At 35.5% G+C, this 27,716-nt stretch overlaps 4 protein-coding genes across 6 annotated transcripts; 1 reads left to right on the forward strand and 3 right to left on the reverse strand.

Annotated features, from left to right (window-relative positions):
* Positions 1-207: 207 nt before the first annotated feature.
* Positions 208-3,137, reverse strand: LOC104087818 (tubby-like F-box protein 5). Its single transcript, XM_009592380.4, has 5 exons — positions 2,962-3,137; positions 1,702-2,077; positions 1,512-1,599; positions 1,115-1,244; positions 208-991 (listed from the first exon to the last, which is right to left on the reverse strand). The coding sequence occupies exons 2-5, from the start codon at positions 2,047-2,049 to the stop codon at positions 322-324; spliced, it is 1,236 nt and encodes a 411-aa protein (XP_009590675.1). The 5' UTR covers positions 2,050-2,077; positions 2,962-3,137; the 3' UTR covers positions 208-321.
* A 4,799-nt stretch (positions 3,138-7,936) lies between these two features.
* LOC104087819 (laccase-11-like) lies at positions 7,937-10,688 on the forward strand. Its single transcript, XM_009592381.4, has 6 exons — positions 7,937-8,089; positions 8,407-8,558; positions 8,659-8,903; positions 9,024-9,152; positions 9,312-10,235; positions 10,326-10,688. Exons 1-6 carry the CDS (start codon positions 7,991-7,993, stop codon positions 10,454-10,456), a joined length of 1,680 nt encoding a protein of 559 aa, XP_009590676.1. The 5' UTR covers positions 7,937-7,990; the 3' UTR covers positions 10,457-10,688.
* A 690-nt stretch (positions 10,689-11,378) lies between these two features.
* LOC104087821 (syntaxin-112-like) lies at positions 11,379-13,294 on the reverse strand. Its single transcript, XM_009592386.2, has 3 exons — positions 13,188-13,294; positions 12,374-12,852; positions 11,379-11,936 (listed from the first exon to the last, which is right to left on the reverse strand). The coding sequence occupies exons 2-3, from the start codon at positions 12,836-12,838 to the stop codon at positions 11,379-11,381; spliced, it is 1,023 nt and encodes a 340-aa protein (XP_009590681.1). The 5' UTR covers positions 12,839-12,852; positions 13,188-13,294.
* Positions 13,295-14,750: 1,456 nt separating this feature from the next.
* LOC104087820 (phosphopantetheine adenylyltransferase) lies at positions 14,751-27,524 on the reverse strand. 3 transcript variants are annotated; one of them, XM_009592383.4, is made up of 7 exons: positions 27,119-27,524; positions 22,367-22,508; positions 22,208-22,279; positions 16,276-16,335; positions 15,812-15,906; positions 15,162-15,231; positions 14,751-15,046 (listed from the first exon to the last, which is right to left on the reverse strand). In XM_009592383.4, the coding sequence occupies exons 2-7, from the start codon at positions 22,484-22,486 to the stop codon at positions 14,930-14,932; spliced, it is 534 nt and encodes a 177-aa protein (XP_009590678.1). In that variant the 5' UTR covers positions 22,487-22,508; positions 27,119-27,524; the 3' UTR covers positions 14,751-14,929. The 3 variants fall into 3 exon arrangements, with proteins under 3 accessions (XP_009590678.1, XP_009590677.1, XP_009590679.1); XM_009592382.4 differs by having other exon boundaries at positions 22,367-22,501; positions 27,119-27,522; XM_009592384.4 differs by having other exon boundaries at positions 22,367-22,520; positions 27,119-27,520.
* Between the last annotated feature and the right edge of the window lie 192 nt (positions 27,525-27,716).

Here is a 27,716-nt window from a genome sequence, read left to right on the forward strand (position 1 = left end):
ATTTGTTTGCCTTTCTCCAAATGTGTACAACATTTGCCTTGTTGGCTTCAAGCAAGAATTTGCAATCTTTAATAATAACCCTAAGAGGGTGATACAGCAAGTAGGCAATCCGTTACCACTTATAATTCTTTATATCCCATTTCTTTGGCTAATTTAGCCCCTGCTTGATGCTCCATAATTATGTAGTAAAGCTAGAAAAGCTGCATATTCCACTACAAAAATCCTAATTCATTAATAAGGCCGTAAATAGAAAACATCAATTCATAACATTATGAAGCAACAGAAGAACAACAACAATTGCCGCATACAATCTGCATGAAATCATTCACACGCTGGTTTTGTGTCGAAGCTGCTCAAGCAGATTGCAAAGGCTTGAAAGGCAGAAAGTGGGTAGCGGTAATCCATGGTGAATATATCTTTTCCGATTTTTCCAAACTGTAAAATTACTTTTTCTTGTTCCTCAGCAGGTACATTGTGAGAAGGATCTACCGATGCCACTAGCTGGAAGTTTTTTACAGAAGCCACTGTAACACGACCTTTAAAATTTAGGCACCAGCACTGCAATTGTTCATGCCATCTAGGGGCCTTGTTTTTTAGCACAAGTGACTCTCCGAGAGGCATCGACGCAGTTGAACTTGAAATACCAGCCGAGCTGACATCTTTAGCTAGCTCCTTTGCATCTGAAACTGATGGAGGAGATGGCTTCTCACCAAAAGGCTGTGGAAATGATGTTGGTGTTGGAGCAGTGCCTCCTTCTTGGATAGAAGAGAAAGGAATAGAATGCATAGCGCAATGCATTCTCCTAGGTCCTCTTGTACGGAGAACATTGAGTTCATAGGAGATGGTGGCGATACTGTAGTTGCAAGCAGGTACTGTTGGAGATACCTGCTTTGCACGGAATCTCCGACTATGTCGACAATGTTCTTGAATAGATGCATCAGTTGGGGGTTTGCTATCATATATGGTGAACTTGGTCCCAAGAAAGTTAGACCTGTTCAAATTGTTTTGGACACTATTATTAACAAAATGAAAGGACAACAACTTCGACAAGTACTTTGGAAAGGTGGTTAGGCACAAGCGATGAGAAGACAGTTAGGAGTTTGATAGAACTTGCCTCAATTTCCCAAGGTATGTATTGCTCGCTCGAGAAAAATCATCTGCAACCAATGAAATTACAAAATCTGTGCTTGTTGCCCTCCTGATCCTTCTGGCAGCCAGCAATAGCTTATCACTCTCGTCCTCAGCTGTCATGAAATAAATTTCAGATGTGTAACTTGTACAAATATTATCCAACGAAAAATTATAGACCAGTGTCACAAAGGACCCAGCAACCTAGGTGTAAGTAATTCATAAAAACTAGCATTTTGGAGGTTTACAAGATGAAAATCTATTTATCGATCAAATATACAAGTTATATCTTCAAGCTGGCAACAAGGGACACAATCATTGAAGAGGATATCAATTTCATTATGCAGTGTCAAAAGGAAAAGAAGAACAGGAATACGACTTACATGGAGTCAAGCCAAAGTAGAGGCGATAAACTGAGTTATCTCTGTCCCGTTTGATAAAGCAATGGATTGGGGATTCACGGGGACCAGGCTGGTTCAAAGCAGAACAGAAACGAAAGAGATACTTTCTTAATTTTATTTGACATTGACAATAGGAACAAGATGCTAATTGAACAGAGTAAGAATAAATTACCTGCTTCAGCGAAATGGGAAAGGTAAGTTTACCACATTCCTCAGGAGTCCTGACAATCTCTTTTGTAACTCCCCTCCATGACTTGCAAACAGATGCACAAAAGACAACCACAGTTCGAGCAGGCCAAGTTGTCTCACTCTCTTCAACCCTACGGATTATATCCAGAAGTAGCTCTGGTGGTAAATTTGCCCATTGCCCTTGTTCAATTTGATCAAAAGGGGCCACATCGGGGGCTATATGCGACCGGGTTCTGTTGCGCCAGTGCCTTCCTTCCACTCCCCTCCTCGATATATTCCCTATCCCATCTTTCATCTCCCGCAGCTCACGGACAATGCTCTTGAAGGACATTTCTTTTGATCACATCAACTAATCTCTCCTTCAGTGGCGTGGCAAAAAGATTTAGTACAACAAAGCAGCGGAGTTGCTGTATATAACCATCAACTAAATACTCTTTTGATATGATAAACCTCGCCTCCCCAAACCCCTTACCCAGAACCTAAAAGTAACCTTTCCCACTTTGCTCCCTTGGTGCTCGGAACACAACCATAATCCTAACAACTAGGCTATCATTCCCTTATCTATCTCGAGCTAATAATTATGCAAAAGAATAGCACCCAAAGGAGCGGCCTAGTGGTCAATGAAGTGGGTGAAAACTAGAGTTCAAATCTTAGCAGTGGCCAGAATTACTCAGCACATGTGCTGGTGGAGGTAGCAGAACCCGGTATAGCCAAAGTGGCGCGCAAGTTTTATAAGAAAAAGTGCAAAAGAATAAAAAAAATCCCCTTTTTAGCTACATATAACATATCTTCAGCTAGCAGATCTTACAATGTGGTTTAACCTCTATGTTTAATTAAAAGAGATTATCTCAATGTTTTTAATGAAGAATTAAACCCAATTTTTTCTCCATCTTTGCCCCTGCTCGTTAGGGTAGGGGTTGTGGAAAATGAAACAGTTACACGCACAAAAATCAAAACATTATAATATTTCCACCATTTTTTGCTTAATCCACGAATAAAAATCAAAACTTTATGAATCAAGTAACCCCAGTTCGACAATTGTGACAACAATCCTAATTCAAATCCAGAAAAAAAAATGCCAGTTTCCTTAACAATAAACAATGAATTAAAAAAAGAAGCCCAAAAATACAAAAAAAGTGGGATCCCCAGAAGATAAATCTGACGAAAAACAGAGCGCAACGAGGAGACAAAAAGGAACAATTTTTAGAGCTGGCAAAGCAATAATAAGGAAAAGGAGCAAAACCTGAGTAATTGGTGCAAAGAAGAAGAAATCAGATCATTATTTCTCTGGATCAGCTATGCATTATTTTGTGGCATTCCCACATCGCCGGAACCACCACCAAAACCGCCGTTTGCTCCGCCACCAAAAGTGTCACAAGCAGTCCTCAAATGTGATAGATACAGTTTAACGAGATATGCGTATTATCAGCAGCGTATGTTCAACTTTCAAGGTACGTACCCCCACCCACCAAATATTTTCGATTTTTGAGGGAGTTAAGGTACTTCACTTTAATCCACACAATTATACTACTCTATTTTTGTTCTTGCTGCTTCTGCCTTCTAGGAATGAGAAAAAGGTTAATTTATTTTTTTGTAATAGGGAAATTATTGGCTACGATTAGCTGTGGTACCAAAAAGTATGCGTTACGCGTGGTCTTGGCTAAACCAAGAAAATGGATATCACTAGTCAATGGTCAAGCTCATTGAAAAATCAATATATTTACTCCAAATGTCCAAATATATCAATGTACTTTTGAAAATGGTTTAATAATACCTCTCGTTATACTATTGGATTATTTATACCCCTGTATTCATACTTTGGGTTCAAATATACCCCTCATTTAAACGGAAGGACACATGTTATCGTCCTGTTAACCAATTCTAAATATCTCCTAATTAATTAAAAAGATCAATTACCTATACCCGAAAATCAATTTTCTAAAGCAATTTTTTTTGTAAAATCTGGAAAAACTGAATTTGTTTTTACTAAAAACTGAAAAAATGAAAATATTTTTTTTCCAGTTTATTACAAAAATATTGCTTTAAAAAAATAAAAAATATTTTCTAAAATAATATTTTTGTAAAAACTGAAAAAGAAAAATTGAAAAGTAATTTTCTAAAGCAATGTTTTTATAAAAAATGGAAAAAACTGAATGTTTTTTTTTATTAAAAACTGAAAAAAAAAATTGAAAATATGTTTTCCAGTTTTTAGAAAAATACTGCTTTAAAAAAAACTAAAAAATAATTTCTAAAGCAATTGTTTTTGTAAAAACTAAAAACAAAAGCTGAAAAGCAATTCTCTAAAGCAATGTTTTTGTAAAAACTGAAAAAAAAAAAAAAAATTCCAGTTTTTAGTTTTAAAAAATTATTTTTTCCAGTTTTTAATTGCTTTAGAAAATTGCTTTTCAGTTTTGTTTCAGTTTTTACAAAAACATTATTTTAGAAAATATTTTTCAGTTTTTTTATAGCAGTTTTTTTGCAAAAACTGAAAAAAAATATTTTCGTTTTTTTCAGTTTTTAGTAAAAAGAAATCAGTTTTTTTTAGTTTTTACAAAAAAAAATTGCTTTAGAAAATTGATTTTCGGGTATGGGTAATGGGTCTTTTTAATTAATAAGGAAATATTTAGAATTGGCCAACATGACGATGAGACGTGTCCTTTCGTTTAAATGAGGGGTATATTTGAACCCAAAATATGACTGCAGGAGTATAGATAACCCAATAGTATAACGAGGGGTATTCTTAGACCATTTTTAAAAGTACATGGGTAAATTTGGACAATTGCCGATATATTTATGTTAAGCAAATGAAGACATATATATTTCTTGCATATGAATTTTAACTTATTACAAAGTAAATGAATATGTATTCACATTTTGATTTGTGATTTTTATAATTAAATTATCTAATTTTACGTAAACAATAAGTATAGATAAATATCTTTTTTGAATTTAGTGGCCCCTTAATTTTATCTCTATTTTCATCTTCGTATATGATATTCATGTGTCTCAATGAGTAGCCAGAAATTAAAACACTATAATTATGGGAATTTGAATTTCAGTGCTTCCTAATAAATTATACTAAGTGAGGGACAATTTATGTCTCAATATAAATTTACCCTTTTCTTTTGTAGACATCTTATGGAAGACTTTAAAAAGACTTGTAATGGGAGGAATAAAGGGACAAATATTGACTATCATAGGGGGAAAAGGTAAAAGGTAAAAAGATTCTTAATAAGATTTTGTATTTGAAAAAGATCTTAATAATTATAGAGTATGTAAGCATATAACATGGCAACATCATGACCTGGTTTCAATAGCTTTATGCCTTTCTCATTATAATAATTGCTTAAAATTTATGATATTGTTTTCTTATTCATATCTATATGATCCCTTTCTCAAATTTGGAGAATTGATCAATTAAATTGCATCCTTTATGTTTGTTCAGGGATGATAAGTTTGAATGCGGTAATATGTCTTATCGACAATTCTTAGAATTGATAATTTTTGAGATTTTATATAAATATTATTTAAGGAGAGAGGATACAAAAACATTGTCTCAATTTTAAAAGAAATCCTAAAGATTGACTGAAGTATGATATTTAAACTGTTTTCACATAATTATTGTGGAAAACAGATTGGTACTTCTCCATCTCCTTTTCCATGTAGATAATACCTGTTTTTATGAATAATTAATTTCCAGTTTTTGTGAAAAATAGTGAAATTGAACACACACACACACATATATATATATATATAAAATTAAGGTAGTAATTATCCTTTTCAAAGAAATGAACTTCTAATGAATGTATAGAGAGTCCTTCAGGTATATATATGGATTCCTCTGAAGGACTCTCTATACATTCATTAGAAGTTCATTTCTTTGAAAAGGATAATTACTACCTTAATTTAGTAAATTAAGCGGTTTTCAATGCACATAACTATAAAATATGTATTTTATTTGTTAAGGCATTTGATAAAACCCCTTTTTTATCAATTGTTTCTCCATATTTCTCATAGTGTCTATCAAAACAAAAATTATTTAATTGAGACTAATTAGTTAGATTATTCAAAAGATAGATTATTGCACTCGATGCGTATATAAAAAGCAATAAAAGCATAGTATACGTCTTTTTATCAAATTTATCACTTTACAATAATCAATTAATAAACATTTTCCCCTCCATTGTTTATAGATTAAAAATAGCAACTTAATACGGTTTTGATAGTAACTAAGAGTCCACCAAACTATATAGAGAATCAGGTTCTCTATCAGTTCCACAACAAATAGTAGTAAATAAATAACACACAATATCTACGTGGAAAACTCTCAGCTCACGAGATTAAAAATCACGACCTACCCTAGTACGGTTTCAACTTCACTAACTTAGCAAACTTCATATTACAACATATTGCAAGGAGTTAAACTCCTAATCTTTCACTTCTTACAATGACTCTATTGTAAGCTCTTTGCAATAACTCTATTACAAAGTCACACACTTGACTAACTCTAGTCAAACAACCAAAAGCAATAATAGTTTAAATGATGTCCTACTAAATGCTTCTAAAAAGTTGTGTAGGAATTACTAGTAAATAACAAAAGACAAAGATACAACAAACTAAAGGACACAAGACATATTCAATGCTAGGATCTGGTCCTTTGTTTTGTAGCAGCTTTGTTCTTCAATGCACCTGAGGGAATAGAGGCGGTTGCACACTTGAGAGAATATATGTTTTTGTATTTACAAGTGTTAGGTCAAAACCTTGTAACATGTTGTTTATTTATGTGAGATCATGAGAGTAGTTACAAAGGCATTTCCGGTTTCTAGCAAGTTGTGCTGCTGTACTGTTGCAAGTACAATGCAACAGCTTTAACAGTTGTAAAGTTGGTTTACGCGACGACGTGAAGACCTGATTTTATCTGTTCCCTTTGCAATTCCCTTATCTGTTTTCCTTGAGAATTAAACCAGACAACAAGGTATATTGTAATGAGCACAAGGGAACTGATTGTATCAGGTTCCTATCTAGTTTTTCTACGAAATTTGACAAATCATCAAAACTCAGTATAACTTATCAGGTTTGATGGATAAGGCAACTGACACTAACTTTGAAGGCGTAAAATCTATAATGTTTAGCGGCCGTACATATTAACATTGGAGTGCTTTAATTAGCTTTATAAATTACTCCTATTGTTTTACAGTAACACAGTGGAAGTTGAAGTTGATAACATAGCACTCTTGTTCACTCCAACTCTGCAAGAGGAATACCTTAAAAAAGAATATTAGTAAGTGAGATCTAAGGTTTCCCTAAGCAAATATAAGACCAAGAGTTCAGAGAGGAGAAAAGCAAGAAAATCTTAGAAGTCAATCCATCTTTTACATAACTTGTTATACACTGTAGGGTTGTTTGTTTTACCGTATAAACAAAAATAACCCCAACATATGGTAATTAGTTGTACAACAACATAATTACTTAATTCAACATTTCGTTGGCCTTATTAAAATCTGCATATCTGCAAAAGTTATGTGGGAGTCTGTTAGCAATATATTTGGATAAGGGTAAATAAAGATTAAAATAAAAAGCCTTTATAGTAAGCAACTTCCGCATAGGAATTATCCTACGTTATTATTCACCTTATAACAATTCTCACATTATTAAACAATCTCTGCATAACTATTAACTAGTACATGAAGTTTGACTCGGGTCAGAATATGATCCGTTAAATGATCCAAGATTCACTAAAAGTTTCTGATAATCTTAATTATCAAAATGCCTTGTGAATATTTTCATGCTCAAGTGCAAAGGTGACAAAGAAACAGCTAATATTTGCATAAAGTAAAACTGTAGAGTTGGACAAATATTCCTTATTTGTTCTCTTTAACATGCATCTCTGTGCAGTGAGACTACAAACTAGGCAAAATTACTTTGTTTCTTTGACTTAACGGTAAAGTTCATGCTCTGCTGGGATTTGGTTGGTCTTACATATCTCTCATCTCTTTTTTCTTCTTAGCTTAGAGTAGCTTGGCCTTTGATTTTAGCCTCTACAATGCCTTATAAAATGTCTCTTTCAGTATTTTGCTTACAAGTTCTGCAGTATACTGCCCCCATTGAATTCCCTTTCTACCTAATCTCTGTTACAACCTCCTATGCCTTCAACAAACTGAAAATCACACATTGCCTTTGCCTTTTCTGCTATTTTCACTTATATAAACATGCCTTTCTCACTTACATCAATGCATTATCCATTCAAACAGTTGTCTTAGAGTTTCTAGCCAATGGCAAACCAAACAAGTTTCTTTCCACTTCTAGGCTTCATTGTCTTTGCATTTCTTTGTCTACCTGCTGAGGCTGCCATAAAGAAGTACCAATTCGATGTTAGTGTCTCCGATCAAACAACTTCTTTCCTTGATTGTCAGCTAAAATTTATCTCATGTTGAATTGTGTGACCATCTCAACTAAAAACTTAAGTTGTTAGAGCGAGCACGCTTTAGTTACTTAATAGTATTACACGCCCCTCCTCACGTGTGCGCTGATTCATTTTCATGAGTCAAACACAGTGATACTATGTTGAATTGTGTGATCATCACATCTAAAAGTTTATATGGTAGAGAGAGCATATTTTGGTAACTTAACTATATTACGTCTCAACGTCAGGCTTTATTCATAATGGACAACTTTCTATGTTTTGCAGATTCAAGTGGCAAATGTGAGCAGATTGTGCCATGCAAAGCCAATAGTTACAGTTAATGGGAGATTTCCAGGGCCAACCATATATGTTAGAGAAGGGGATAGAGTTCAAATCAATGTTACAAACCATGCACAATATAATATGTCCATCCACTGGTAAGAATATTAAATTCACATCAAGATTTCAAAAACCCTTCAAAGTCTGTCTAATATTTCCGGTTCTCAATCAAACATATATACATGTAAATACTTGCAGGCACGGATTGAAACAATATCGTAATGGTTGGGCAGATGGACCGGCTTACATAACTCAGTGCCCTATCAAGACAGGAAATAGCTATGTGTATGACTTTAATGTAACAGGACAAAGAGGTACCTTGTGGTGGCATGCGCATATTCTTTGGCTAAGGGCAACAGTATATGGCGCAATTGTGATACTGCCACAACAAGGAACTCCCTTCCCTTTCCCTCAACCAGATAGGGAAGAAGTAATTGTGCTAGGTGAGTCTTCGTATCGTAAATATACATAAAAGTTCAAGCCTTGAAATGCACTTTATTTTCAAAGTTTTCCTCTGCTAAAGGATAAATCAAGTGGCACTGTTTTTGTTCATTATGCTGCAGGAGAATGGTGGAATGCGGATGTTGAACAAGTGGAGAATCAAGGAAATGCATTAGGTTTACCTCCTAATATGTCTGATGCTCATACAATCAATGGAAAGCCAGGGCCACTTTTTCCATGTTCTGAGAAATGTAAGAATAAAGAGATTGACAATGCCTTCAGTCTATCAAATTGTCTGTTTGATTCCAATGTGCTATATATGGTTTTTAGTTTACTTTACTAAACAATTTTTATTATTAATAGTATTATTGTTTCATGTTCAATTGCTGGTGCTGGAATTTCTTTCTCAGATACCTATGCCATGGAAGTTGAAAAAGGAAAAACTTACCTGTTGAGAATTATCAACGCTGCTCTCAATGATGAGCTCTTTTTTAGTGTTGCAAATCATACCTTAACGGTGGTGGAAATCGATGCAGTCTACACAAAACCATTTTCCACAGAGGCCATTCTGATAGCACCAGGACAGACAACAAATGTTTTGGTTCGCGCCAACCAGATTCCAGGAAGATATTTCATGGCCGCCAGGCCTTTTATGGACGCTCCTATCTCCGTAGACAACAAAACCGCCACTGCTATATTCCAGTACAAGGGCGTCTCAGAAACCGTTATCCCCAAACTTCCTGATTTGCCTGCTCCTAATGACACAGAATTTGCATTGAGCTATGACAACAAGCTCAGGAGCCTAAATTCTCCAAAGTATCCAGCAAATGTTCCACTAAAAGTTGATCGAAATCTCTTCTACACCATTGGCCTAGGAATCAATGCTTGTCCCACTTGTTTAAATGGAACTCGGTTAACTGCTTCTCTAAACAACATCTCCTTTGTCATGCCACAAACTGCACTTCTTCAAGCTCATTACTTCAATATTAAGGGTGTGTACACTACTGATTTTCCCGACAAGCCACCAACTCCTTTCAATTACACGGGGGCTCCTCTTACCGCCAACCTCAAGACAACTCAAGGCACAAGACTTAGTAAAGTTTCCTTCAATTCTACTGTAGAGTTAGTAATCCAAGATACCAACTTGTTAACTGTAGAATCACATCCTTTCCATCTCCATGGTTATAATTTCTTTGTCGTTGGAACTGGCATTGGGAACTTTGATCCGAAGAAAGATCCAGCAAAATACAACTTGATCGATCCTCCTGAGAGAAATACTGTAGGTGTTCCAACTGGTGGTTGGACTGCTATCCGGTTCAGAGCTGATAATCCAGGTACCAAATTTTCTACTAAGTTTAAGGTTGTCATCGTTTCAACTTTCCTAATGCCTTCTGACATGTAGTTGCAATTTTCTTTTAATGAAGGGGTTTGGTTTTTCCACTGTCATTTGGAGTTGCACACTGGCTGGGGACTTAAAACAGCATTTGTGGTGGAAGATGGACCAGGATCAAATCATAATATTCTGCCTCCACCGAAGGATCTTCCTCAATGCTAATTTAACAACGCATTCTTCATTTGCAGATTGATTTCATTTCACGTTTACGGTTTGTTATTATCCCTCATAATGCAACAAATGAGTGAGGCAGCTTTGAGTATCATGCACATTTGAGATTTGTTTAGGAAATTTCCTAACTAAGAAAGGGAATTTCTGTCAAGTAATTAAAGTGTATTCGTTTGAAGGAAGGGTTGTAACAATTGCTTTCATTGAACTTGCCTGCTTTCTTCTATCATCTATTCTTGAACTGGAATGATCTGAGTTAAATTGCTTTATACGCAGGGGACTAATCAACTAGTGGAAACTTGAATAGTTGTATAGCAGCAAGTTTCCTACAGCCTAAGGAAAACTGAATGAGTGGAGTTGACCTTACCATTAATTAGAAGCGGATCGGGTTCAACTGAACCAATTGCTTTCAGCTCAAACTACATATTAAAACCACAACCTGCCTTTAGATATGGAATTTGCACCTACCATTAGTATGTGAATTCTTGAACAATCATCAATGAAGTAGGATTTAGAAGTCAGACTCCCCTTTCCAACCCAAGAAAACACTTGAAGAAGAAAAACGAAAAGTATCTCCAGAAAGTGTCACTTAACTAAACCAACATCCTAGAGTAGCTTCTTATCAAATAGAATTATTTTCTTCAAAAAATGACATTTGAAATCCAAGTATCCTTGAGAATTCTTAAAAGCCATTTCAATTTTTGGGTTGTTAATTATATTACTGAAATCTGTTAGTTATTCCTGGATTCCAGATAGGAGTTTACTGTAGTAATTTCTTCAAATGAACAACTAAAAGCATAAAAAGCATAGAGGGAAAAAGAAGTTAGATAATCATATATCCAACAAGACATGGATTCCAGTAGTCTTAATCTCTTACACTATTTAAAGCAATTATCAATGAAATACTTTCAAGTTACTAGACGAAGGATAAAAAAGTAGACGTAAAATGTAGAGAAGAAAAATGCATAGCTAGCTCCATTTTCTCATTCATTATAAGATGAAATAGACATAAAGAATTTCTAAGTAATTCTATAGTACTACTGTATATTGAAACTAAGCAAACCAGCAAGATAATCAATCCCACAGCCAATATCCAACATATCCACATCTTTCCCTTTTTCTTCATCTGCTTAGCATAGAAAAGACTGTTAGTTCCTCCACTTACAAAGCTTCTAGCAGCAGCCATATTATGCTCAATATCATCGATATTTTCACCTTGTGCCTCGACAAGAACAGCCATATCAAGAAACACTTGATGAAGCTTGTCCAAACTTCTCTGAATGTTCATTACTGCCTCATATCTTTCTTGGTTCTCAAGATTCAGTTCTGTCCTTTCTTCAAATACTTCAACTTTAACATTTCCTCCTGAAACCATCTTCTCAATCATTTCTTCAGTTGGCACCTGACCTGTTGCATTATAATACCTTCTTCTGAGACACTCTTTGTAATCCAACATGATTCTCTCCCTCAAAACCTGAAAAATAAATGAGGCAAAAAACTCATCTTTAGTAATTGCCCAATCCGCCTAAGTTTAAACAGGTTGGTCATGACTCCTTTATTTACTTGATCCAAAGCGAAATGACTCATCAAACTATGGGGTCAAAACAAGTGTAACCCGCGGGTCAAAATGCAACTCAAATCCAAACATATAAAATCAAATTTGGAGATAGGAAATTATGTAACTTTGGAAGAACTTAAACTAATAATCTAAGAAAAATGCATTAGTTTTCATATTGTTTTGAAAAAACGCAAACTAAAAAAGGGAAGATTATGTCATGTTGGGAATTGGTTATGTCCCATTATTGGCCTATCTTAACCCAGCTCATTTGACTCAAAGAAAGTTTTGACAACCCGTTTATTATTTTGACTCGCCCTAATATGACCCAGAGCACTCATTTAAAAAAACTCTACCTGAAAATCATTCATGATTTGCCTAAGCTTGAATCTCAATCCATTAGTCATGGCGATTCTTGTACGATCAACTGCAGTTCCTTCAGCATACGCCACTGATAATTTGCGACTTGCCACATTTAATTTTTCAAGTGCTTCAAGTTTTGCCTTGACAATCTTGGCTTTCTTCAAAACAGCAACCATATCTGAGTCCATTCTATCCCTTAGCCCGCGAAGAACTTTAGAACTATGAGAGGTCTTTGTTTCTTCATTCAGGTTTTGAAGATCAATTAAGAGATTAGTAATCTCTTCAATGTCATCCTTTATTGCCTGCACTTCAAGAAAAAATTGGGACAGATTGTTTTCATCTGTGGGACTGAGTTGTAATTGTCCTTTCTCCAAATCCCTCTCTGCTTCAAGATCAAAGTTGACCTGTTTTTTCAATTCCGTATAATTTAAGAACGACTTTGTCATGAGATCGTTCATTTTCACTGCACTTTCTGAAAAAGTGAAGAACCACCTACATTCAGTCCATAATAATGGAAGTATAATCGAAGGATTTTATTTTGCAAGTTGCAACATCATTAAATTTTATCATAGAATGACAGGTAGTACTAATTTTTACACAAGTCAATGCATATATAGAATTTTAACTCGTACGTGAACATCAGAAAATGGAAATATGGAGGATTGAACTCTGCCTAAAATGAAAATTTTAATGCACCAAACTTTTCTTGAAGATCGCAGATTGTTATCATATTATAATTCACCAGTAACGGGGGCTAAAGAAAAATGAAAAATATTTGGTGTCTTGAAAACAAGGAATTAAAGAAACCTGCAATTGGAAATTGAAGAAAATGGCCGTCTTTTTGTTTCTCTGCTTCTTGTTGTTCAAACTGTTTGGAGAGGGAATTGAAGGATTTAGGAGGGTCAAATTGGAGTTTTAAATATTTAAAAGTTTGATACTCTAGAATCCGCTTGAGTCCGTTGCGGTTAAATGAATCAAGAACCGTTAGGAAAAAAGGTGAGAGAGAATCAAAATATGGGATTTCGTTCTTCTTATTTTGTTTTTCCTTTAATCAAGGATTCAGCTTATTTATATGAAGAAAAATATTTAGATCAAAGTTGCGATGGATTATGGCCACCCTTAAATTGAAGTATTATCAATTATGCATGACACATTTATAATAACAACAATAATAAAAGTTTAAATCTCAAGTATGTAAAGATCAACTATATATTATGCTCAGTCTTCTTTCCTTAGGACTCGTTTCAATCTAATATTGTAAAAGTTTAATTTATGTAAAACTCGAAGTTCTATTAAATCTTGATATCATCAAAGAATTCTACCCAACATAGGACCAAAAGTTAACATTCTAACATGACACGTTTGATGCCTATAAACATTATAGGTGTATTGGTGTATTTTTATTACTATTACTGCTTTTCTGTACATAAATTCTTTTTCCTTTTTGTTTTTGTTTTCACATACTTAGTAGAGAATAAAAAATGTGCAACTGAATAATAGTGGTATCACTTTGATTCAATCTAATGACACTACTATTAGAATCATGGTCTCTTAGCTCCCGTTGGTCATAGATTTTTGTTATTTTTTTTCCAAAAAAAAAAAATTAAAACATTGTTTGCTCATGGAATATGAAAATATTTTGATAAAAAAAATTTCAAGTTACCAAAAAATGATATAGGACAGTTTTCTTGGGAAATTTTTTCCTTCCACTCACAAAACTTCAATTTGTTTTTCAAATAAAATGTATGTCCAAACACAACTTCAACTTCCAAAATTTATTTTTCAATACAACTTCAAATATTCTTTTTCAAATTTCAACCAAATCCATGTCCAAACGCCAGCTTAATTATTGAACTATCTCTTTAAATTTATTGTAGTTTACCTCCAAAATAAAGTGAGACGTGAAGTAACAACTCAGTTCCATTTGCACATGATAAACTATTAATTTCTCAGCTCTAATGTAGTTAAAATAAGTGAAAACTTCATTGGTTGGGGTATAATCAAAGATCAAGTAACCAAATAGGAGTCCGACGAGATGACCATGATCTAGGACTTTTTAACTAGAGGTCTCAGGTTTGAGCCCTAGGAATAAAGAATCTTTGGGTAGGAAGCGCTTTACCCCTAGTGGATAATCAAGTTAATTGCAAGATACTACATGGTTAAAAAAAAACTCATATTACAGGCTTGTTAAGCCCACCAAGATCCAATTACTATAGTTCAATCCCCAATCCTCTTCCCAAAAAGCAAATAGATGATAATGGGGAGAGGGAATCAGAGGGGAAAAAACAAAAATGAAAAGGTTGAGACTTGAGAGGGGGAGGGAGGAAAAAAGAGCGGAAAAGAAAGTAAGGAAAAGGAGAAACAGGGGTGTGTCTAAACATTATATTGAGATTTACAAACATTATATAGAGATTTACAAGTAACTGTGAGAACAACTCCAGTGTATGATTCTGAAAAGATTATTATTTTTTGCTACATTTTCATCCTTAAAAACAACTTGAAATAAAACAAAGAGAAACTCCTTTGGTTGTGTATAGACTAGAAAAAAGTTAGCTCTGGCTTTCTGGATGATGATCTCTGAGCTTCTCAGCTTCAATCTTTCTCAAAGCAGTAGAACTCAATTTGTCTCCACTTGATTCTTCAGAGACCAGATCTACAACTTCTATCTGCAGAACATTTTCAACATACAATTTCATAGTTGACAAAACAAAAGGAACAATTTCATAGAAAGCCGAATAGAGTTTCCCAAAGGAATCTGTTCTTAGGAGGCACGAGTCAGACCTTCAGCTGTGAGAGGCCTCTTTCAGCCCTCTTCCTGTTAACAGACAGTCCACCAGGCAATGTCTCCTTGCTATCACAAAAGAAATTTAATTAGCCAATCCTAAACTACCACTAAATTTTTTTTTTTTTTTTTGTTGAGAATTTACAAATTACTGGCACCATCAAACTATGTTGCGCGGACTCTCCAAAATGAGGTCGCACCCGTGTCGGATCCTCCAAAAATACTATTTTTGGAGGATCCGACACGCACCCGATAACATTTTCGGAGTATCCGAGCAACATAGCCATCAAATATGCTTTACTAAATTTGGGATTTTAATAAATGAACATAGCCATCAAATATGCTTTACTAAATTTGGGATTTTAATAAATGAACATAGCCATCAAATATGCTTTACTAAATTTAGGATTTTAATAAATGAATACTGCTAGAACAATGTTCTTAAGATTTGCTGCGAGGAAGCTCAAAAGTGATATGTAAATGCATAATCTATAGAAAGAACTTGGCAATGAGATGCCTAGATAACATATCTGCCAATACCCCAAAGTAGCCTCCTGCTTTAAGAGGATGGATGTCTACCAAACCTTAACAGGAAAAAAGAAAGAGATCTAAATATATAGAAGCAGAAGTAAAGATTTTCTCTATGCACCTGACAACAATGGCCTCCAAGTTCTTATCAATGATTGACGGACCATAGGGATCCACAATTGGTTCTGCTTCCACCACCAGCTCTGGTTTTATAGACTGGATACACAGTTTGCACCAAGGAACATGTCATTGTCATCACAATACAAGTAGGAAAAGCCTTCGGCACGATCGATGATGTGATATGGGTTTGATGGAGTATTAATTTGCTTCCAAATCAAACTCTATTATGCTATCGCATACTTAGTTTTTTCTAAGCCAAAGTCAAAGCCTTTTAGAAAGAAGAAGCATCTGTTGCTCTAGGAGAGATTTACATCAAACACAACAGATTGGACATATCCACTCAAACCCACCAGCTCAGCAGGACCGATACAGAAGGCTATTTCCATGTCATTAAAGCTGGAATTATACATGCAAAACCAGTTAATATAAAGATAAACAATGAACCAAATTTTGAGCTTCAAGTACCTTGATGTAATCTTGAACATTCTGCATTCTTAGCTTAATAGGCTCTATTAGATCAGCATACTGCCAAAAGGAAGATAAATATGTAAGCACTGCATAAAGAGCTACACTGGAAGGAAGATAATAAAAATTAACAACCAGAGCAAAACATTGAACCTTAACAGTGTTAGAGTAAGAGGACCAAAATCATCTGAAAACATGAGAAATACTTGAAACTCAAGACCGTCCTTATCAGAAAATTCAAGGTGTAATCAAGCTCTAGATGTTGAACATATTGGCTCATCAAATTTTCCATAGAGATGATTATGAACTAGCCTCTATGGATCATAAAAGCCCTAGAAATTTATTGATGCCACTTGCAAGGAAGCAGTTTAAAACTGTTCAAATAATATTTTTATAAGTAATGCAGTTTAAACTGTTCAGATAATATAGAAAGGAAAGTTTGGCCAAAACAGCGATGGAAACCTAGTCATGCAACTAGAACTTTGGGTTGAAAAATACAAACTTGACCATTCTGATTTGGGCAAAATGTGGGAGTATATAGAAATTTTTTTATAAAAATGTATCCTCTAAAAGGCTCCTGCAACTTCTCAGCAATATCATTTAACAACATTGAATATGGGGTATCAAGGGATAACTTGGCACCACGGCCAATAGCATCTTCTGGCCTTTACTTCAAAAGTACCATGAGTTGATAAGTAGCTTTGTACTCGTTTCTCCACAACAAGGAAACAATTGAAGGACGATCAATTTCTCAAAAGAAAATAAATCACTGTGGCATTGATATAGAACAAATCATAGTAGCTCATTACAGCATTTAGTATTATTATCAATTATCTCATCAGGAACTTTATCGTGAATGCATTCACATCGTCCTCCTTGTATACATTCAAATTCTGTATAAGTCATGTAGGCAAGTTGAAGATTTAGAGAAATGAAGAATTTCCAACGCATTCTAGATTTCCAGATATCCAAGTGATTTATACTCATATCTCTTACATCATGCTTTATATCATTCGATCTTCTGAAATGTCAAGGAACCAAATAAAGAAGACCAATCTCCAATTTTCTTCATGAGATTCTAGGCTATACATATCATCTTTGTGAGGAGGAGGAAAGATGGGGCCGGGGGGGGGGGGAGGGGAGGGAGCAGCAACTAGTAAATAAAATCCCATTTTTGTTCTCTTTTGCATATCAGCCCACCTTTTGCTTCTCAAAAACCCAAGTAACCTCCAAGGCACCCTATAGTTGAATTTGTACCTTAAGAAAAGTTCTAATAGCAATTTATAAAGCTTCCACGTGTCACTGATTAAAATCTTTATTAGGTCAATTTCCAAGAAAATTATAAAAGTAAAATTAAATTAGTTAATAAGAAATCCTTATCACATACTCCCTCTGTCCCAGTTTTAAATGACACTTCTAAATCTTGCAAAAAATTAAGTCTTTGAACTCTCATATTTTGAGCCCTGTCATTCATCTTAGATGGATGTAGCAAAATTTTGACGAGTCGTAACCAATTAGGTAAAAAAAAGATATCTCGAATCTATTAGCGGACTTGTAACGAATGGAGCTATAGACTAAGTTTTATTATGTGTAGGTTGACCCTCCTTAGTTTTACTATTACAATTTAGTTTTAGTTTATAACCTATTTTCATTTTCACCCCTGATAGGCTTGCTTTATATTCTGTAAGCATGGGATTGTAAAGGAATGTTGAATGAAAAATCTGAATTTTTATCTTTAACTTTCTTTTCTCTTTCTCTTAATTTCTCTTTCACGTTTCAATAGCGAATCCACCATGAGATTCGCTACAATAATTGGTATCAGAGCCGACAATCTCGGCCCCAATTCCGCGACAATGTTTAACCAGGGTTACTATCAACCACCGCAAGTCTTGGCTACTGCACCCATGACTGATTTCCATTTATATGGTTCACCAAATTTATACGGTTATGAGTATTACCATGGGTATTCACATCCTTACTCGTATCAGGTTGACAACACCAATCCGTGGTGTCGATGAATGCCTCAACATTAGACAACTTGCTGAAGCCTAGCTATGGCAATTTTGAGACCAACGAAAAGGTGATTCATTCAATCCATTTTCCTTCTATGAATCCATCACTTGGTTCTGTTTCTTTCGAAACCCTAGCCCCCAAATCAGAGAACTCTGATCTCGCAACATTTTCTCTACCCTATCGATACTCTAAGCATAAAAGAGGTGCCATCGGTGGCATGAAGAATGCTTGGAGGAAGAAGCGCAAATATAAGCTTGGCCGACAATCTGCTACAGCCAAGTTTTCAAGACAAAAGACGGCCAGGCGAGTTCATGTACAAGTTAGCAATTGTGAATGGGCGACCAAGTTTTCTGTTGGCCGGGATATATTGAAAGAGGACCAGCATTTGGCTGTACAAGGAAATAGAGAAATCGAGGTTCAGGTGTTCAATAAAATTTCTCAACAGATAAGCAAGGGGATGATAGTATTGGGAATGAGTTGCTGGAGGTCGAAGAAGATTTTAAAAGTAGAGGAGGTGTCTATATTGCCCGCTGTCCATGAATGGGAGAGGATTTATGCACTAATTTGCAGTGAATATGAGCCTCATTTGATCCACATCGAGGGTGAAGGCGAGGTACAAAAATATGAGGTCGAGGAAAATTTAGAAAATGATGTGGATCAGGTGTTTGATGAATTTCCCCAGCAGGAGGAACCTGGATTTTTGGGGGAACTTCAGTCCACGAAAGAAATGGAAGAAGAGAGCAGTGAGAAAATAGGTTCTCTACGCTTAGATAACATGCAAAAGCCTAGCGATGAATCTGAGTTTAACACTAAGTTGACAGAAAATCCGATCAGTAACATTCTTGGTTCTGCTCAATTTACTTCCTCTATAGTGTCACTTGGTTACAATTGGGATAGAATTGCAGTGTTTGAAGTTCCAGGTGATTTCAAATCTTACAATGGTCTTTTGGAGGCCAAGCATTTTATTCTTGGGAATAAAATGTCAGGGGATGATTATCAATATCTCAATCCTTCATTCTTGGATACTGGAAAACATGAAGAACCAGCTGATTGGGATAAGGATTCGCTGATGGAAGTTGAAAATATAAAGGGAATTGCAAAAAATAAAGCATGTAAGATTTTCGATGGTGGTCCCGAAAAGAATTGGAAGACTCCTATATATGATTCTTGTTCTTCTCATGAGGATAAGGAAGATTCAAAGCGCAATGGAGGAATGGTAGTTGATCAATCCACGCGAGAGGAGTTGAACGAAATTGAATGGCTCAAGTTAATTACTCAAAGGAACTTCAGCAACAATTTGACAAGTTGGTTCGAGACAATTAAGCTGGTTCCTGAGAAGTTAGTTTATGAGATTTGTGATAGTTGGGTAAGTCGAAAAGAAGCTGTAGCTAAGGGTTCAAGTCTAGGAGACATCTTTGAAGAAGTGTCCAGTGATAATCGATACATTTGGTGGCTCCAACATGATTTCGACATGTTTAAATGTAATTTGTTAGACACGAGGCAAGAAACAATAATACTGGTGAATGTGGACAGCAATTTACTTGACACAGTGCAAGACACAAAGTTACTGGTGAACGTTTGGAGGGATGAGGGAGACATCCTTTATCTGTTGTTTGAAGGAAAGTATTCAATCAGAATGAATGCTGAAGTTGGGAGTTGTAAGAAACTTTATCTGTTGTTTGAAGCAAAGTATTCAATCAGAATGAATGCTGAAGTTGGAGTTGTAAGAAATATTGAGCAATCTTGGAGCAGTCAGTTACCCTAGTGAATACTGGAATCCTTCATATTCTGATGTCTTTAACTTTATGCCAAAATCTGTTTGGTGCATAAAGGTCTTCGAATTGACGGGATGAAGTTTGTCAGCATTGCGTGGGAACTTGTTATGAGAACACATGTTTTCATTATAAATGAACTTGTTTATCGTCTTGACAATATTTCTGCAGTACTGGTGGTTACTTCCATTAGGCAAGAAATCCTCTGGAGCAGTTTAACTTTAATGTCCCTGCTCGTGAATTGATGCTTAATGCAGGGGTTTTAAGAATCAGAAGTTCTATGCCAGAGATCAAGAAACATGATCATCATTTGATTGAAATCACAAAGACATATTGTGGTATTCAACCTCACGCAGTTCACTGTGGTTTCATGTTTTACCTTCTTGGTAGGGATAGTGGTTTAGAAGAAGCTCTCAAGCTCTTTAAGGCTACGACAGTTTACTTGACTACTTTTGAGGTGTCATGTGCTGCTGGAGAAGATGATCACAGAGAGATAGTAGCTGAAGCTTTTGCCTTAAGGTTGGATGAGGAAAGAGTTTTCACATTTGATCCTGTTTGGCTATGGACTTTCGAGTGAGAATGCAATTGTTAGCCAGTTTTTAAGGCGGAACACAAGATATGAGAGCCATGAATTTGCTTATGGTAGCAACTTAATAGTTGAAGATGTTGCTACAGTTGTTATGCAACCAGGTGCTTATTGGAATATTTTCAATGAGGAAGGAACTACTATGGAAGTACTACCCATTCACTCCATAGAAGATGTATTCAAAAGACCTCTGTGGAATTCTTGTGTGAAGGCATGGGAGGCAAGTAATTGTGTGAGCTATGCAGTGGACAGTACTGCATTATTTAGAGGTTTAAAGAAGCTTTTCATTGACAAAGGAGTGCTTATACTAGATGCACCTTATGTTATTGCAATTACTCTAAATCGTGCAACACCTGGAGCAATCAAATGCATTTTAAAGCTACTGGCGGGATCTGAATCATGCCAAGAACTTACATCTTCAGAGGGGGACCATTCTGAGATTGAAGTTAAGTGCAATTCTGGATCAATTCTGCGGGTGCAAATGGAAAGCTTGGTTAAAGAAGTGTATCCACATTGTGATTACCCGAAGAAGGGTATATTCCTTACTAAAAGGATGGTGTTTCTTTTCTCAGTCATTATGTATTAGTTCAAGAAAGAAAATTTTATTGGTTTGTTCAGAAATGTTCGACATGGATCTGTGTTCTCCTATTTGCAAATGGGGACAGTAATTTAATCAAAGCTTTTGAACTAGTTAACGTTGGAGAATTGGTAGTGGAGTTTGCTGTTCTACTGGTTTGTTCATTGATCATTGGTTGTGAAAGCACAATTGTCTTGGTAGTTGCTGATTATATTCATTCCCAAAGGTGGGTGGCAGATAGCTTCACTGGAAGGAGCTTATAGTGCTGCTATTCAAGATGGTCGACTTTGCAAAGAAGTTACTGGAGAAGGTGCAAGACTACCTGCACTTAGCTCCTTATTAGTGGTCTTTTGTGCAAAAGTAAACCAAGGTGTTGTTACTTTCTTGACTGATAGATTTGAACAAAAACTTGAGGAAACAATTTTGATTTTGGCCCGGGAGATGTGGCACATTAATTGTTGGGTCTGCTATGGGGTCAAGAATGTTGCCTAGGAGGTGTCTTCAATTCCATGTAATGCCAAATGGCTGCAGTACCTTTCACTTCTTTTGTAGGTTGTCCGGCAGTTACTTTTCTAACCTTGAGGACAAGGTTGTTATAAGGGGGATGGAATGTAATGACTGGAGCTATAGACTAAGTTTTATTATTTTGTAGTTTGACCCTCCTTAGTTTTATTATTACAGTTTAGTCTTAGTTTATAACCTATTTTCATTTTCACCCCTGATAGGCTTGCGTTATATTCTGTAAGCATAGGATTGTAAAGGCATGTTTGAATGAAAAATCTGAATTTTTATCTTTAACTTTCTTTTCTCTTTCTCTTAATTTCTCTTTCACGTTTCAATGGCGAATCCACCGTGGGATTCGCTACAGGACTGTATACCGAAGAAAAAAAATTAAAATTTCAAGGGAAGTGAGGCTCCTGATTCTATAATAAGTACAGGAATCAAGAAACAAACTGTCTGCAGAGTATTAAGCATGAGAATCACCTGTTTGTTAGTCAACATCGGACCATCACAAACACCAATGACAATGCGATCCTTTGCCAATTCAGCTGCCGACTACAAAAGAAAGGAAAACAACTCATCGCTTAAAGAGCTTTTCGTTTATTATTTGGAAGAAGAAGGGTAAAGGGTAACGGGAAAAACCTTAAGAAAAAGGCGGTGACCATCGTGTAAACGATCAAAAGTACCTCCAAGAACAACGGCTGTGTAGGAATTAGGTGGGGATAAAGTGGACTTTTGGTTTGCTTCCTCCGTTATTGCCATCTGCTTCTTTACTTTCTGAGAGCTTAGGGACAAACTGACAATTAGATGTTGGGTATTTTAAGGATCCAATTTTGTCTTCGACAGGATTCATTTCAGCAAGGGAAAAGGGCCATATTTTGGAAATAGTCTATAATTGTTTTCCGTTATACATTGTGAAGCTACCAAACTCTAACGGCAGTCCACAGTGGCACCCAACACATCAATTAAAATACCAACGTGGAGTCCATGTCACTATTTTTTTAATAATATTTTTTGAAATAAATAACTAAATCCACTTAAATCTAATCACCCACTTAAATTTACAAAACACCATTGCTGAAAATACAAAATCCTAGCATAGAAAATTCCGGAAACCAAAATAATACAAAGCCTCCAAATTTATTCCTTTAACTAATCTTTCTGCAGAAACCTTTTGTTTTAGATAAATCACAATGATGGCAAAAAATTGCAGGAAGAGTGGGATCTTTACCGTTAAGAAAGAGAACCCAAAAGCCGCTTCAAAGAATCTTCGCTAGGCATCAAAGATTTACAAGTGAAATCTTGGACTTAAGTCCCTCTATTATCGTAGTAATTTTCCGTATGGGGTTTTAGAGATGGCTGTTGTAAATTACAATATGAACTAATTGAAAAATATAAAGAAAAATACCAAATAAAATCCCTGGAGAAACTTCAGCCAAAGTCTTGTACCGGAAGCCTCGATGAACAAATTGACTGACTGAAATGCTCTACCTTTGCCTCTACCTGAAGTAATGATTTATGGAAGAAGGTTGGTGGAAGGCGACTGATTATAGGAAGAAGTTGATATCTGGATATTTTATTTGGTGGCTGTTAAGGGAGGAAAGTTTGGTGGTTGTGATTTCTAATTTTTTGGTGGGGTTTTGCATTTTATAGGGCTGGTCGGTGGAGAAATGGTGGCGGTGACCGCCACCGGTGAATCTGATGAAGAAATCGTGTAGTTCAGGTGTTTGTGTAAATGTTTCACTGATGGGTTTCGCTTGCCGGAATAAATTTGGATGCTTTGTATTAAAAAATAATGAGCTGGACTCCACCTTGGCATTTTAATTGACGGGGTCTGGTGCCACTCTGGACTATCGTTAGAGATTAGGGTAAATTTGTTTACTGTGCTAACAGCAGGAGTATTTTTGGTTGTAAAACATAATGGAGCGCAAATGTAGACAATTTTCAATAGCACAAAGATAAATATGGCTCTTTCCCTTTCAGCAAATTGGTGAATTTATAGCGGGTTTAGCCAAACTTCTTTTTGGCCAAAAGTACTTCTTTTTGAAATGTGAAACTTTTAGAATAAAAAAATATGCTTTTCAATAGAAGCAGAATTAATTTTTGAGAAGTAGTAAATGATATATCTTTTCAAATGTATTTTTTTGAAAAGTATTTTTTGACAAAAAAATATACTTAGAAGTCATTTTTAAAAGCTTAATCAAATACTAATTGTGACTCAAAAGTATTTTTTAAGTTAATTAACCAAACACAAACTGTTTCTCACTAAAAGTACTTTTTTGAGAAGCACTTTTTAGAAAAATACTTTTCAAAATAAGCTGATTTTAGAAGCTTGGTCAAACATGCTATTAGTCTCTATGGGCTGCCTAAAGGGAGAGTACCTGGAACCGATTCGGTCCGTATCAATACCAATACTGCTTCGTCCCGTCCGTGGCGGGGTTAGGGACAAGAGATTGGGGCTAAGGGGAAGGGGTGGAAGGGATGCAAACGTTTTTGGCCATTGCCAACGACTATTTTTTTTAAAATTAACTGTTGTCTAATAGTCAAAAAATGGCTACTTTTAAAAAAGAAAAAGTTAAGGGCATTGGTTCAGTATCCGGTACCGGTTCGGTACCTTAAGGATACCAACCGAGCCGTTTTTATCGGTGCTTTGACCGGTCCCCTCCCACTTACCTTCCCCTTAGCCCCAATCCCTTGCTCCTACCCTCGGAACGGGACGGAGCGGTACTGGGACCGATACAGACCTGACCGGTTCCGAGTACTCCCCCTTAGACAACCCTACCCCATGCTATCATTTTAGGCACATTAGCACGTTTTCCAAAGTTTTATACTCACTTTTACTCCTTCCGTCCCAAATTAATTGTCATATCATCCTTCTCGAGAGTCAAATTATGTGAACTTTGATATTTTAAAGTATAGTTTTCATCATATTGACAAGAGAGTAGTACTTTTTTGTATTGAATATTTAAAATTTAATTGTAAAATATTGAATTGATTTAATTTAACTTAACTTCGAATATTAGTCAAATTAATTCTTAATAAGAGAAACATGACAGCTAATTTGGACGAAGGGAGTATTACAAAGAATACCAACAAAGAAGTTGGATATAAATTCAACTAAGATGGGAAATTACATCAATTGTAATAATTAAAGATGCCTAACGTTCCTTAATAAATAATGTACGAAAAGAATTGTCATGATATGTTCTCTACGCTATGGAAATTCAGGCTATTGAAAATACTTCATGCGATCTCAAATATTGAGTTATTATTTTTTAGCGAACTGAATTTTGTTTCATATATTTGACATTTAAAAAGATCAAGAAGTTGTTTTACTTTTTTTAATATTTAAATGTACCCTTACTATGGAGTGTTAATTAAACGGGAAAAGGGTCAAAAATATTCTTAACCTATTAAAAATGGCTCAAAAATACCCCTCATCCACCTTTTGGACCAAAAATGCCATTGACATTCCTTTTAGCATCAAAGTTGCCCCTTGAACTAACGTTTGACTTATTGGTTGTGTGGGGCTTTTTCAAAATCCACGTGTCACTTTCCGATTGATCAAATTAATGAATATAATTAAGTAGACCCAACCAACATATTCTGATACCCATATTTCTATTAAACCCAATATCCTTTCATCATCTTCATTTTCACGACACATTTCAAGAAACTATGGTTCTTGACCTCCCTCTTTTTCTTTCAATTCGTTACTTCAGTTTTTTTTCTCTTCTTTTTTCTTTCAAGTTTTTCATCAAAATTTCATTTTTTGCTTTGTAAAAGGGTTGGTTCTTCTGGTGAAAGGGGCAATACAGTTGCAAGCCTTTGTTCTAATAGCAATCTACATGTTATGTGATAGTTTGCAATGTTACTATTTTCAGTTGATGTTTGGTTCTTGTCACACCTCCTTTTTTCGAAGATAAGGGAGTTTTTCCAATTTAAGTGACATTATTCGAAATGGGATTATTTATTTGATTAGAGTCGCTACTTGGAATAATTATTATGGTGTCCCAAATCATCGGTTTATTTTAAAATCCTAAATCGAGGAAATTGACTTTATTTATGGTTCGCGAACACAGAAGATCAGGTAAGGAATTCCGTTAACCTGGGAGGTGTGAGGCACTCCCGGATTCCGCAGTTTTAGCACGGTCGCTTAACAATTACACATGGCTTAATTATCTGAATTATTACATGTTTAAAACCTTTTATGCGTTACCGCTTCTATACTGGTTTTAATTATTTTAAACAATTATGGAATTTATTTGAACAAGTCGCGATGTCACGCACTTGCTACTTTGTACACATCGCAAATCACGTCACGTGAAACGTACCCGTGATTCACAACGTGTTTATTTTAATTATTTGAAGTTGTGGTCAAGTCGCGTGAAACGCGCACTTGAGTTGGGATTTACGTATCATGACTATGCCACGGGAACCGTACCCATAGTCACGATGGTTTATTATTGATCGCGCCTAAAGCAAGCTACAATGTTCATGAGTTATTTTCCTAAACTACTTTGAGATTTGTTGTGAGGTCATTGATTATGGATATTATTAATTCAAATTAACTATCAAAAGTTCACTGCCTACTAAACTTGTTTCTACGCCAACTAAACGACAACTTGTCCAATTTAACAAACCTTTCTTAAACATTATAAAATGGTCTAAGCACTCGAGTACTCCAATTGCCAATTAACCCAGAAACCAACTCAATAACTATATCCAAACAAATAGTAAGGAGACAAACTCCATGAATTTCACAATACAAAAGCATGTGTTCATAAGCATGGCAGTATATCAAACAAAAATGGAAGGAATAAACCTCCAACCAATTTACTTAACTTTTACACATATTTATCAAATAGCCATTCATGCTCCTTTCACGTCCTTTTATATCCACGCCACACAGTAGCTTTATTGATTCAAGTAAGTAAGGTATAAACAGCTACCGATCAAACAGAAATTAAGGCCAAAGTAAACCAGAAACCATGGCTCTTGAAGTACTACGTTGGAAATTATTGAGTTCAAATAAATTTGCCATTTCAGAAAAGGGCCAAATAAGCAAAATCAAGGTAATAGACCCAATTCTCTTGTAGCATAAACCCACACCCAACGACCTAAATCAGACCCCACAGCCCACTAGCAGTAAACCCAAATCTCTTTTCGTTTTTTAGCTTAAACAAACAAAAACGCCATATCTCAATCTACCAATGAAATTAGACAAGCTTAATACTAATAAATAATTCATCTCAATAAATAAATAAATAACTGAAACATGACAAAGCTCATGAGAGCTCAATAGATGACGCGAAGATTCAAACAAAATTTGCTAAGAAAAACTTCTATAGTTGAAGGATGAGTGCAAAAAAAAGTAATAGGTGAGTAACGGACCTTTAGAAGCCTTTTCAAAAATGAACCTGGGTTTACACTTTTCTTAGCCGCGACTAACCGAGAACCTCCACGAGAACCTCAAAATCTCGTCGGAACTCAACTGCGCCCTCGTCGTCCTCGACTCAAACCCCTCTTTTTCAAACAACTAAGACCGACTCTAGCTGGGCTTTGAATCACACGGTATTTCGATGACGAGTGCTGGTTTTTAGGAGGACGAACAGTTGATTTCGGAGCCGTAAGTGCTGGTTTGTATAGTTGATGGTCTGGTTTTGTTGATTTTCAGGTGGGTTTAAGGTGAAAGAAGAGGATTTGGGAGAAGAAGAAAGAGGCGTTAGGATTTTCCTCTGTTGCTTTCTTCCGTCTCTTTTCCCCAATTTTCTTTTTTTTTGTTTTTGTGTGTCCTCTCTCCTCATGCGTGTGTGTTTATAGATTGACCATGTGGAGGTTGGTTAAAAGAACGTAACGAATAATATTGAAACATTAAAATGACTTATTGGTTTTTTTTATTTTATTTTTTAATTTTCTTAAGTAAAACCTAAAGGTAAAAGTTAAAAATATGTAAATTAAATTTAAAGTTACTTACATACTAAAAGATGAT

This window comes from Nicotiana tomentosiformis, chromosome 2, assembly GCF_000390325.3.
Source record: "Nicotiana tomentosiformis chromosome 2, ASM39032v3, whole genome shotgun sequence".
Taxonomy (NCBI): domain Eukaryota; kingdom Viridiplantae; phylum Streptophyta; class Magnoliopsida; order Solanales; family Solanaceae; genus Nicotiana; species Nicotiana tomentosiformis.

What these genes read in the sequence shown, in the direction of transcription:
- LOC104087818 (XM_009592380.4), bottom strand. Translation starts at nt 2,049, where the DNA reads ATGTCCTTCAAGAGCATTGTCCGTGAGCTGCGGGAGATGAAAGATGGG. An exon ending in TTCCCATTTCGCTGAAGCAG is followed by an intron (nt 1,600 to 1,701) that starts GTAATTTATTCT and finishes GCTTTGAACCAG; the next exon opens with CCTGGTCCCCGTGAATCCCC. An exon ending in ACATACCTTGGGAAATTGAG is followed by an intron (nt 992 to 1,114) that starts GCAAGTTCTATC and finishes CAATTTGAACAG; the next exon opens with GTCTAACTTTCTTGGGACCA.
- LOC104087819 (XM_009592381.4), top strand. Translation starts at nt 7,991, where the DNA reads ATGGCAAACCAAACAAGTTTCTTTCCACTTCTAGGCTTCATTGTCTTT. An exon ending in TAAAGAAGTACCAATTCGAT is followed by an intron (nt 8,090 to 8,406) that starts GTTAGTGTCTCC and finishes TATGTTTTGCAG; the next exon opens with ATTCAAGTGGCAAATGTGAG. An exon ending in GGAAGAAGTAATTGTGCTAG is followed by an intron (nt 8,904 to 9,023) that starts GTGAGTCTTCGT and finishes ATTATGCTGCAG; the next exon opens with GAGAATGGTGGAATGCGGAT.
- LOC104087821 (XM_009592386.2), bottom strand. Translation starts at nt 12,838, where the DNA reads ATGAACGATCTCATGACAAAGTCGTTCTTAAATTATACGGAATTGAAA. An exon ending in AAATCATGAATGATTTTCAG is followed by an intron (nt 11,937 to 12,373) that starts GTAGAGTTTTTT and finishes TTTATTTTTCAG; the next exon opens with GTTTTGAGGGAGAGAATCAT.
- LOC104087820 (XM_009592383.4), bottom strand. Translation starts at nt 22,486, where the DNA reads ATGGCAATAACGGAGGAAGCAAACCAAAAGTCCACTTTATCCCCACCT. An exon ending in GTCACCGCCTTTTTCTTAAG is followed by an intron (nt 22,280 to 22,366) that starts GTTTTTCCCGTT and finishes TTTCTTTTGTAG; the next exon opens with TCGGCAGCTGAATTGGCAAA. An exon ending in ATGTTCAAGATTACATCAAG is followed by an intron (nt 15,907 to 16,275) that starts GTACTTGAAGCT and finishes CTGTGTATCCAG; the next exon opens with TCTATAAAACCAGAGCTGGT.